At 38.3% G+C, this 13014-nt stretch overlaps 1 protein-coding gene across 1 annotated transcript in view; it reads left to right on the top strand.

Annotated features, from left to right (window-relative positions):
- The window catches only part of CXCL12 (C-X-C motif chemokine ligand 12), a 202602-nt gene that overhangs the window by 28623 nt on the left and 160965 nt on the right, over positions 1-13014 (top strand). The window contains exon 2 of the mRNA XM_077454829.1: positions 10543-10660. Coding sequence (XP_077310955.1) covers positions 10543-10660 — 118 coding nt within the window. The remainder of the gene's footprint in view (positions 1-10542; positions 10661-13014) is intronic.

The following is a 13014-nucleotide window of genomic DNA, read 5'->3' as shown; positions in this document are numbered from 1 at the left end:
GAGATTCTGCTCACAGGATTTTATCTTTTTCCAACGCAATTTCCGACAGAAAAAGTCCGATAGAGCCCACGCACGATCGGATTTTCCGACAATACAATACTATCGGACATGTTCCGTCGGAATTTCCGACCGTGTGTACAAGGCATAAGTCCTGCCTCATCCAGCGCTCTGTCATCATCCTCTTGGTCTAATGTATTTCATTCCAACCAAGGACTTTTTTGCAGAGTGAAACACTGGCTTTTATATCACAATGTGGTTTCCTCTCTCCTCTTCATGATATCTATCCGGTTCAGAGTTTTGTTTTGGAGGAAGGCAAATTCCTGTAGCTAAATACTGCCAATTCTAACACAAAGGCGAAAAAAACTCCTTTCTGATCAACCAAGAGCAGTCATAGCAATACCCAGATTTTTTTTTCTCTTTTTGTCTTTCATTATTAAAACTTTAGATTTTATTACATGCAGGGAAATTATCCAGTCCTTCTTTCAATTCCATTACTGTTTTTATAATTTCCACTTAATTGGGTAAAATGTCCTGCACTTTACCCACTTTTACTGTAAATAACCCCTTCCTAAACATATGGAAAAAATGTTCCTTCTTCCATATTTTTTCCATTTTCCCTAATCCTTTTTACAGTCCTAATCCAAGTTCTCTTGACCTTAGATATATTCAATGTGTTACTTAAATCACCTAAAAAATATATTTTTCCAAGCTTAACATACTCAGTTTGTCAAATTTTTCACTGAAAGTAACTTTTTCTATCCTTTTATTAATATAATTGCTTGCATTTGAGCCCTTCCCATGTCCATTTTGCAAAAATGGACCCATATGTTAGATGTGGCCTTACTAGAGCAATGCTTTATTGCAGATTTAATATACCTCACATTGAGGTTAATACGATAGCCGATAAACAAATAAAACAAAAAAGGGTATGTGATATTTACTCACGTACAAAAAAAATACATAGTTTTTTTCATTGAGACTGCAAGTTCCATCCATGTTACAAAGCTTGGATGGATGAATCCCCCTGCTTGGCTTTTGCATTCTGACAGCCGAAAGTGGCAGCTGTCAGAATACCCAGACATCTAAACGGGTGCCATTCACCCAACAAATTTCTACCTAGCTCCTTCGATTGAAAAAAATGGGGCAGAGATGGAGCCAACAAGGACACCCATTGAAGTTAAGGTTGGCTAGTTTATCAGGAAAATTTGCACAGCTTAAAAAACAGAACACTTTTAAATGTAAATAGTGCTTTTACTTCAGTCATTTTATCTCAGCAGTTGTTGATAAGGCAGACTAAGTGATTGCAGTAAAACCTAGCTAATCATCAGTGGGACATGAAGAAACAGTGCTGTGCTTAAAGTGCATTAGACATATAAACAATGTTAAAGCCATTTAAAACGATTATTCCAAGATATACATTAGATACCATACATTATGATAGCTCAAAATACATGTCCATAGAAAATACTTTATAGTTTCTCTCTGGATTTGGTTTGATGCTATGTCATATTTAACAGTAACTACAGTACATACAGTATACATAAAAAATATGGTCCAAGTAATCTGCAGCCATACCAGACAAATCAATTGTCTGCTGAATGGGCCAAATATGAAATGTTTGTGCAGAATATATAACATTGTTTTTTTTAAGCTTTATTAAAATATTAAATCCAGAGATGGGTTTCATCACTATTGCCCAGCCCTCAAATTCATAAATAAAGGGTTTAGGATGTTGTAAATTAGCCAATATATTTAAACCTATACTGGATCAATCCAAAGACTCTCTCAGACATATTGCTCCAATCATTCATTCCTTTTCTGTTTATATCTTCTAGAAAATCCTGTTTGGCCTTACTGAACATACATATTATTCTGCCAAAGGGGAAAAAACAAATGTGAAGCTTATACTGGCGATTCACTCTATATAAAGGGCAATTAGTCTGTAGGGAATTCTGGATCTATTGACTACAAACTCCTGCACTTATATAGATGTTGTAATATTGGAATGAATGTCATTCATAAAAATGCTATTTTTCCAAATACAAATAGCACATAAAACCATGTATAAGAAACATAATGTTTCTGGTGAAAATAATGTTTTATAATAAAACATTTTGTTGACTTACTTGAATTCCATTTGCATTTACAATTTCTTTGTATGGCTGTAGAAAATTGGAAAGGCAAAATACATTCAAATTTGAACTCTCTAATTACTATTTCTTTTTTAGTTACTTTTAGACTATTAAATATTATAGTGTAATAACTTTTTATTATTGCGAGACCATCTTGAGAATAATTTGATTACAAAGTCAGCCCTGGTGTACTGGTAAAGCCAAACAAAAACTGTCAGGTTGGAATTTGTCATCAGTTTCCATATTTTCTGTGTGGCAATAAGTCAGGGTTACAGTTCACAGTCTGTGGAGAGTACACTGAGATGCATTGTACCATGGACTTACAGGTCAAGTGAAAAAATTATTCCTAGGGGTGTGATCATTCACACATCCACAGTATGGGAAAGTTAAATTGCTAAAGTTGCCTAAATTTAGTACATTGTACTGATATTTGTTGAAAGTGTTGGCTTGGATATATATTTTTGAAAAATATAATTTACTTTTTTTATGTGTTGTTTCAAACAAGGACATGATACTGTCCTACAGAAATTATGTTATCATACTGACAGGAATGTACAACTTGAAATCATTTTCTATTTATGGGAGGTCTGAATACCAGACAATTGCCTAGGTTAATGACTGCCAGGCACCCTTAATAACTCCTTAAAGTGTGTTTGAGCCCAAGAACAAAAAATGCAATATGTTGCAGTTTACTGGTCCTTAGATGTGGTGGCTGTTATAGTATTCTTTCTTTTCCATGCTTATTTTCCATTATTTTCACCAGGTGGTACTGTCCATAAAACATTGTTGCCTTGTCGCCTTAAGACAAAAATAATGTTTAGGACTACAGGACACCTTACCCTCTTCTCATCTCCATAACTGAAGGGAAAGGTGTTCTGTAGTTCACAGAGGTAACCTGGGCAGGGATGATAAAACTGAGAAAGCAATGCAGAGCACACAGGACAGAACTGGATTTTTTTTAATAATATACGACTTGTTTTCCAGCACTAGTGCTTTCACTTTTGCCATATTTAAAATGGAACTTTATTTAGAAAATTAAGTCCTGCTGGATCACTTCAGGCTGGCCCCTTTTTCAGAAATAGCTATGCAGAATATTAACGATAAGTGCCTATGCTGTTTGAAATTCAGTAACACGCTGTCTCACCCTGCTCTGCACATGCTCAGTTGCTCTCCATTTTTGGCATTGTGCTAAAAATCAGAGCCACTAGAGGCCGATTTGCTGACAGCTGCTCAGGGGCTCTGTTCTTCAGCAAAATGGCAGCCTCTGGCAACAAGAAACTGGAGCGAGCAATGCTGGAGACAATTTACAGCACACTAATTTTGGTATCATAATTATTGTGGAATGCATGTTCTGTGCTAAAGAACATTTTTTTTTTATCAAGTTGTTATGGGTAAAGTTCTACTTTATTATAAAGTAGAATGAGCTCCCACTGTAGCCAAATTAACCTTTATATTAAATTGATTGCTTAAATAAAGCAACATAGGGGAATAGTTAGTCCAACAATATGAACACCCCTTCTTCATCTGACATGAGCAATCAGCTTTTACCTTTAGTGAACACAGAAATTTGAATATCATATATGGATTTTAACATTAAGCTTGTCATATGTGGATTTTTTTTTCTTAACCAGCCAGCAGGCTCATCAAAAAAACTGAACTGGTCCTCCATCCACACAATTGAGATGGATGGATAGAGGAATCTTTCATGCTGTGTTATTGTATTCTGACAGTGGGGACTCCTCCGCTGTCAGAATATACTGATCAAACAAACATTTTCCAACAGGCCTGTTTGTGAGCGACTTCTCACAAAAGCCATATTTCAATCCATCTGTGGTAAGCTTCAGTACCTGTAGTAGACTTAAATAAAAAAATAAAAAAAATTTAGCTTAATGATTACTATTCAAAAATAAAACGGGAAAAGTTATTGCAGTTATATTGCTAAAAGATTACATACTGTTTACTAAGCAAATACTTTTACATTTGTATGTACTCTTTGCAAAAAACATTTTTTAAATATTGCTTAGTAAATAGAGGGAAGCCACGTTCACTCTGAATGTTCAATCAAGTGAAATGAATAAAATGTTTTTTTTTTGGTTGCACATTATCAGATAATTGCAGTGAGTTTCACAGTATCTAATAAGCTAAGTGTAAAGTGAATCAAACCAGCTGACTTAGATTTAATAAATGTGTGTGTTTTAGTTACAATACTAATTTCAGGGGAAAAAAACAGAATGTAGAGGTAGCAGGAATGAAATGAGCCTGCCTCACAATGTTCATTATAATTTACACATGCTGACATTTCTCCTAGTTGGCAAATGATGGCCTTACAGCTCCCCACTGAAGTTAATGTTTTCATTGACTAGTTGGAAGCTCAGTTTACAATGCATCTGCAATTAGGTTTAACGGAGACTGTTGTGCAGCCTTGTGTGTTCTGGCACTCACTAATGGCACATTAAGACATCACTTCAGGACATTCCAGCCTGCCATTTTTACCTTAGTAAAACCGGGATGATGTATGTGAAAAGGATGGACACAAAGGTAAAGGAGTGTGGCTAGTTATTGATACGGATTAGTGGGATAATATGATAGGTCTTCAAAGATGAACAAAGAATATGCTAGTTCCTATGTTATCATTGAAAAGGATGCTGTGACATTGTTAATGAGGCACAAAAGACTGCCCTGGATGGAAGAAGGAAACTTTAAATTATGTGTGAAAAATTGTAGATGTACAAAATCATAACGCTTAAATCAGTCCTCAGAAAAATAATCACCACTGGGCATATCCTCACACGTTATGCCTGTGATGGTCCTCAACAAGCTCCAGGCGTATGTATTATATTTGAAGAACTGTGAAATACATAAATGCAGGGTATGCATTATATTTGTGATCTATTATTCTAACACACCAAACTAATGACTAAATAAACCATAAGGCATTACTTATAACTAAATACAGTAAACATATATATTGCCCCTCATAGGTTATGAACCAAAAGGAAAAAATGTACAATTCTAAGTCAGCGATTCAAAAACAAGAAACATATAAAGTAGAATCAAACAGTACTGAAAATGTATGTGATAACATAAAGTCCATTAAAAGTCCAACTGGAGAAACACCCTGTGTAGAAGGGATCTATTCAATCGTAAAACTGTTCAATCAACGTGAAGTAAAACCAGGTGCACCTCTACCAGACAAGTAATAATAGCCCCTTACCAGACGTCCCGGTAGGGAGCGCTTAATCACAAAATGGGTCTGAAGATGGATCAAACTTGAGCCCTCCAAATGGAACACTTTTATGTAGGGCAGGTTAGGAGATACGCCAGTCATAAACCATCCAGCAGGGGAAAACGCTGTTTGAAGCGGGACTCAGATGTGTAGCATTGTAGGATCAAGGAAGGTTCACCATAGGGAGGAAAAGATGCTCCAAATAGTGTAAAATCATTTATTAAAACAAAAATATAAAACAAGAGATGCACTTACAAACATGAAAGAACATCGGGCATATCATCAAACTGGGCAAGCGTCGGCCGATCGCGAACACCAATTGATATCCCTTATGGTACCAGTTCACATGAGGCAAGTCAGCGTGTCACGCCACCCAACGCGTTTCGTGAAAAATTCACGTCGTCTGGGGTACCCCGGACGATGTGAATTTTTCACGAAACGCGTTGGGTGGCGTGACACGCTGACTTGCCTCATGTGAACTGGTACCAGAAGGGATATCGATTGGTGTTCGCGATCGGCCGACGCTTGCCCAGTTTGATGATATGCTCGATGTTCTTTCATGTTTGTAAGTGCATCTCTTGTTTTATATTTTTGTTTTAATAAATGATTTTACACTATTTGGAGCATCTTTTCCTCCCTATGGTGAACCTTCCTTGATCCTACAATGCTACACATCTGAGTCCCGCTTCAAACAGCGTTTTCCCCTGCTGGATGGTTTATGACTGGCGTATCTCCTAACCTGCCCTACGTAAAAGTGTTCCATTTGGAGGGCTCAAGTTTGATCCATCTTCAGACCCATTTTGTGATTAAGCGCTCCCTACCGGGACGTCTGGTAAGGGGCTATTATTACTTGTCTGGTGGAGGTGCACCTGGTTTTACTTCACGTTGATTGAACAGTTTTACGATTGAATAGATCCCTTCTACACAGGGTGTTTCTCCAGTTGGACTTTTAATGGACTTTATGTTATCACATACATTTTCAGTACTGTTTGATTCTACTTTATATGTTTCTTGTTTTTGAATCGCTGACTTAGAATTGTACATTTTTTCCTTTTGGTTCATAACCTATGAGGGGCAATATATATGTTTACTGTATTTAGTTATAAGTAATGCCTTATGGTTTATTTAGTCATTAGTTTGGTGTGTTAGAATAATAGATCACAAGATACACTTCTTTAAGGTAGAGTGGTTTACATCCTAATAGAAGTATTAGGGATTGCACAGTTCTCTTCTTTTTCTTTGTTTTTATATGTATATTTCACTTTGGGTATATATTAGAATTGCTGCATCACACATTTTCGTTAAGTATACACTGTAGCGCAGATTTCCTCTTCCTTTTTTCTATGCATTATATTTGATTAGTGACAAATATCAAATTTTAGTTAAATATTGCAAAATGTGCATCAATGTGCTATTTTGTAAACCCTCATTATAATATTGAATGCCTAAATTAAACAGATGCCTACATGTACATGATCTCATCCATGCTTTCATATATATTTTTAGGGCACATACTTAGTATTATCCTTGAAGCGTTTACAGGGACCACATAGTACTCACAGCTCCAGTACAGTTCTCACAGTGGTTCACTCATTAGGCAATTCAGCCATTCATAAACATCTTGTATTTTTTTTCATTGGGTACAGGGCATTTTGTGATTGGAGGAGATGAAATTGTGATACTCTTTCTCCATTCACAGAATGCCTTGTATTGGTTGAAAAGAATAGAAAATGTTGTATATGGCTGCCACATACAGGACAAGCTTCATTAGTGTTATATATTTTTGCTATGCAATTGTCCAAAAATAGTTTTTTTTAGTGTTCAGCTTTTAGCTTTAGGGCCAGTTCACATCATAGAAACAGAGTCCGGATACATTCCAGGCACATTCTTGATGCATTCCAGTGTGTTTTTGATGCATTTTTGGTGAGTTTTTGATGCAGTCCAGTGATCAGAATATCTGATATAATGATTCAGTCAGACCTTTTCTGCCGGAAAGCCCAATCGTGTGTACGTGGCATAAGAGTTGCAGTGGTGGGAGCACTCTATAAACTATGTTAAGCCTAGTACACAGGGGCCAAATGTCTGGCGACACCGGCCCTTTCAATAAAAATGGTTTGACATTTGGTCTGTGTATATGACAGCTGGTCCAATAGAATCCAGTCATTCAGCCAGCTTCTGTCAGATGTGCATGCTGGAAAATCAGCAGATGACTGACTCCAGATCGCCGCTCTCAGCCAATGGCAGAGAGCGATGACCAGAGTGTTCTGGCAGGGTGAGTGGTCCCCCTATGAGAACCTAATAGCTCAGCGGGGGAGATCGCTGTACTAACATTGGATTGTTTAGTACAGTGGCTCCGGCCATAGCTGTCAGTTTCAAAAACTCATAGTATGTACTAGGCTTTAGCTACATACAGTATACTAAACTGTATTCTTCCTGTCCCACGCCTAAAAAAAAACAGAGTTAGGCTGGATGATGCTCATTCTTTTACAGTGAACATTGTATTCTATGAATAAATCTAAAGCCTGAGGGGGAGAGGCAGGTGTATGACATCCCAATCTCTCACTCGGCCAATCTTGGGAAGGGAAGTTCTCATCTCACTGACGGAACACTGCACTGTGTACTGTATGTAGCTGGGGCTACCTGCAGTTTATACAGTGCTCCCAGCTGATGCATCTACTTGTGAAGGCAACAGTTTGTTTGGAGCAACTTGACTGGGACAGATTCACACAGCCTCGTTGCATTTGTTGTGTGTTTTTTCACACTTTTTTTTGTGCAACAGCATAGGGCAGTCCATTCATTTGAGCACTTTTTTCAGCAGCCCAGGATCTATTGAGCTTTTCGGGTTTTGTCAAATGACAAAACACATGTTTGTTAGTAGCGTTTGGAGTGCCATTAACATTTAACTCGCAGCTTTCATGTGTTTTTTTTGCATGTTCCCATAATGATCATGGAAATGTGCCTCTCTGCATGCGTTCCCAGAATACGCAGGTATGAATACCTAAAGATAGCTTCGTTTTTATGTCCAATCTAACAAAAAGGGTTTATTCTTTTTCTAGCAAGTAAACTTTAATTTTCCTCACAGGGTTTTGTTTCCTCTACTTCCAATTTAGATTTATTTGTAGCCTGAGGTTAAAAAACAATAAAGGAGGGCATAATACAGCTGGGAGCTGTCTTATCTTTTCCCTCATCTTGTCTAATTGCAATCACTGCCTACATAAAGCAATTAAGTAATGTTCCACCCTAATCTTTCTGGTATTTTCTTTATCCATGTAGTCCCTAAGGTCTTATATCCCTTACTATCTACAGCTTGTGCAGGCATATCTGTGTGTGTGTGTTTGTGGGGGAGGGTGTTATGTGTGTTGTATATCGCATTACTTTTTTCAGAATAGTAGTAGCAAACTTGTGTTCCATGTTAGATGCTTAATGTAAAATGTTTGAAATATAGTATTATTATTGCTATTACAATAATTGATTGATGTTCTGATTACTAACTCATAGAAATTGTGGAAAACACAATTGGCATATTTATAAAACAGTGATTGTGACATTCAACAGACATTCACACATGTCAATCAAGCATTGTAATTTAAAACACATGCATTGGGAAGATATGAACATATGGTAAATACCACATTAAGGCTGCACACATTGGGGAGGGTGTTGGCGGTAAAACGCTGCTAGTTTTAGTGGCGCTTTACTGTCATTTAGCAGCGCTATTCGGGCCGATAGCAGGATACTTTTAACCCTCGCTGGTGCCCGAATAAAAGGTTAAATGCAGTGTGTATATGCCGCTCCTTCACCAATATTTTTGGCTTTAATAATATTTAATTTCCTTCATTTTACCTAAATTTAAATCTGGCTGTATGAAATAAATACAGACCAAAAGGAACTGGTAATATATTTCCAAAACCAATAAAGCTTTTTTTTTTACTTTAATGGGGTTGCTGTAAAACGTTTTTCATTTTGATGTGATCTTTCAAGTATACTGTTATAGTATCTACCAAAAAAACACAATGTTTGTGAGTTAAGCTAGCCATAAATGGATCATTCTTTTATTTTTTTTATTTTTTTATCAGCCAGCAGGCAAGCGAGGTGGATAGAGTAATATTTCCTGTTATGTTATTGTATTCCTCCACTATCAGAATACAATGATAAACACTGCAGCCAATTGACTGCATGTGCCGATCAAATAAAATGATTCAATATTCCCATTCTAGAGAAGCCAATCATTAGACCAACTTCTCTTGAGCAATAACAACCATAGATGGATCAAAATTCGCCTGGTCCTTACTGAACTGGCCGATTTTCAATCAATTTATGGCCCGCATACTACACAGAGTAAAACTGCTGCTCTTTTATGGTAAAGTCTTAAAGGGGTTGTAAAACTTTGTGTTTTATCACCTTAATGCATTAAGGTGAAAAAACACCTGGCAGTGACCGCCCCCAGCCTTTTTACTTACTTGAGCCCTGGAACTTGACCCGGCGAGGACGGGCTGTCTCTCTGCCTAGGGTTCTTGGCTCTTGATTGGATAGATTGATAGCAGCACAACCATTGGCTCCCGCTGTTGTCAATCAAATCCAATGACATGGGCGCCGAGTCTTACATTCAGCAGCTATGGACGCTGAAAGCTGGACTCGGAAGTACGCCCACAAAGTAACCCCCTCGGAAGATCGCTTCTCCAAGGGGGTTATCTGATGCGGGGAGGAGCCGCAAGAGCCGTTGAGGGACCCCAGAAGAAGATGTTCGGGGCCACTCTGTCCAAACAAGCTGCACAGTAAAGGTAAGTATGATATGTTTGTTATTTAGGAAAAAAAACCCTTACAATCACTTTAAGGAGCATTGGTTATTTTAAAACATCATCCATAGGTGTACATGTTGCTATATTTTTCATAAGGTCTTTAATCTCACATATCAACATAATTATTATTCTACAAGCAGACGCAGTTCCAGTTCCGCATGTATTTAATACAGTACTAAAATCCCCTTGATTCCAAAAGCTTTCTTTCAGATTCTGTGTTTTTATTTTTCCTGTAATTGCGTAACAACATGATAACATCAGACAAAGAAAATATGAACAGTTTCTACCAGGAGGTTGCTGTAAAGAATGCAGTGTTGACTTGTTGTTAAATGTATGTGCTGCATGTGGGGAACCAATTGCTAATGTTTATCCTTTGATCCTACAGAGAAACCAGTCAGCTTGACTTACCGATGTCCCTGCAGATACTTTGAAACCAACGTGGCCAAGAGCAATATCAAACACCTGAAGATCCTCTCCACCACCAACTGCTCACTGCAGATTGTGTAAGTATAAACAAACATCGCACAAACTTTAGAAAGGCAAAATAAAGGCATGTCGGAAACATTGCTTACAACTAAACTTAAGGCAAATACTGTATAAAAACTAGCCAATTTTTCTGGTTATGTATTAATTCAAAAATAATTAGAGAAGAAATTACAACTAGGCTTACACAAGACTGTCATAATTAAGGGTTCAATTCATTAAAGATTACAGTATGTGATAACATGGTTCCCATGTTGATAGGGACTCATCCCCACAACCCTGTTTGTGGGGGTCTGCGGGCGGGGAGATTATTGGAATCTAGAAGCCCCCTTTAAAAAGATCCAGATCCTGCCTCCCTATGTGAATGAGTAGGGGGTACCCCTACTCATTCACCCCCCAAAAAAGTGTAGTGCAAAAAAAGACATAAGACAGTTTTTAAAAATCCCTTTATTTAAAAAAAATTGAAAAAATAAAAAATCCCCCAGTGTAGATTCAGCATCAATCATGATGCCTGCCACCACCGCTGATCTGAAAAAAAAAACCCAAAAACTTCTGGACCCGATGATGGCTCCCACCATTTGTCAGCTCCGATGTCTGGCAGTTCTTAAATAATCAAGGGGCATGACTACCCAACAATGTTCTGCCCATGGCCAGTAATGTCACAAGGGGGCAGGGTCACTCAGTGACCTCACCAGGTGGCCACGCATCTTACTTATTGGGACTGGATGTTTTTTCTTTTTTTGGGTGAGCATGGAAATTGACAATGGATCTACACTGGGGGACATTTTTATTTTAAATAAAGGAATCATCAAAAATTGTGTTGTGTTTTTATTTACTTTTTACACTTGTTTGGTGAATGAGTACCCCTACTCATTCACATAATGGGGCAGGGATCTGAAGGCCCCCTTGTTCTTTCAGAGCCCCCCTACCTCAAAGCACCCCCCATATTGCGGACATGTGGCCTGGTATGGTTCAGGAGCGGGGGCGCTCACTTTTCTCCCCCCATTCCTGGCCTGCCAGGCTGCATGCTCCAATAAGGGTCTGGTAGGGATACTGGGGGGACCCCACACCATTTAAAAAAAAAATGTTGTGGGTTTCCCCTTAACATCATCTGGTATGGATTGGGAGTACCCCCACTGTTTTATTTAAGAATTAAAATTTCCTGGCATTTATTTTTTACATTGAGCTGTCAGCAGGTAACTTACTGACAGCTGATGAGTTATCTGTTGTTAAGGACGTGGCAGCAGGCTTCCCGGCTTGCTCCCTAACAAGTAGTTACACTGCGATAAATTACTGCATGGAAATATGCGACAATTACTGCAGTACCAGTCTTTTACTGCATGAGCAAATTTTTTGTGAATCAAACATTTGTACAATTGCCAATCAATATTCAATCAATATTTAACTTTTAGTGAATTGACCCCTAAGTCTTCAAATGTTGTAGATGTGTTGGCTTACTTATAAACAATTTATATGTCTCTTAATTTTTAGCTTTTCTTGGTTTGGTTGAATCTGTCTCTGAACAAATTTTCACAATTTGTTTTCATTTGCTGCCTGTCTACACACAGTCTCCTAGGAACACAGAATAATGATAAATAACAAATACTGATAAGGGTTGATTTGCTAAAGGATAGAATGTTTGGTGAGGCCAATAAAACTGTATTAAAGTGGAGTTCTGCTTAAAAAAATTAAATAAAAATCAGCAGCTACAAATACTGCAGCTGGTGACTTTTAATAATCGGACACTTACCTGTCCCAGGGTCCAGCGATGTGGGGGAACAAAGCCCCGCTCGTCTCCCCCTCCTCTCTATGGCGCTGGCATTGTAACTGTGGGCACCTGGCTGTGGCTTCATTGCGTGTCGTGACTGGATGGGCAATCATCTGAGACGTGTCCCAGATGATTACCAAGAGGGTGGGGGAGAGGTGATCTCCCTTCCCGTGCCAGGAGGAAGTGGGAGCTAGGACCCTCTAAAAAGAGGGTATCCACTCCCCCCCCCAAAAAAATGACAAGGCAAACGTGGCATGTCAGGGGGTCACCTCCCTTAAAGCAGAAGTTCAATTTTTGGGTGGAACTCCACTTTAACTTCAGTCATTTAGTCATGTGCATCAGATAAGTTCTTAAACTGATTGAGGAAAGCGTGCAAGGGACACATGCTGCCTACCAGTTTTATCAAACTGGTAGGCAGCATGTGTCCCTTGTACTCCTTCCTCGGCCAGTTTAAGAACTTATCTGATGCTCATGACTAAATGACTGAAATGAATACCTGGTGTCAGGAAATGTAAGCAATTATAAGGCCCATTTAACTGACATTGTTATGCAGACTCAGGAGTTGCGTGAGGTCAGGCAGTTGACAGAACAACACCTGTTAAACAT

The sequence above is a fragment of the Lithobates pipiens genome, unplaced genomic scaffold (genome assembly GCF_037356315.1).
Source record: "Lithobates pipiens isolate NorthernLeopardFrog02 unplaced genomic scaffold, aLitPip1_a1.2 Scaffold_25, whole genome shotgun sequence".
In the NCBI taxonomy this organism is placed as follows: domain Eukaryota; kingdom Metazoa; phylum Chordata; class Amphibia; order Anura; family Ranidae; genus Lithobates; species Lithobates pipiens.
This window is presented reverse-complemented; position numbering and strand designations above follow the sequence as displayed.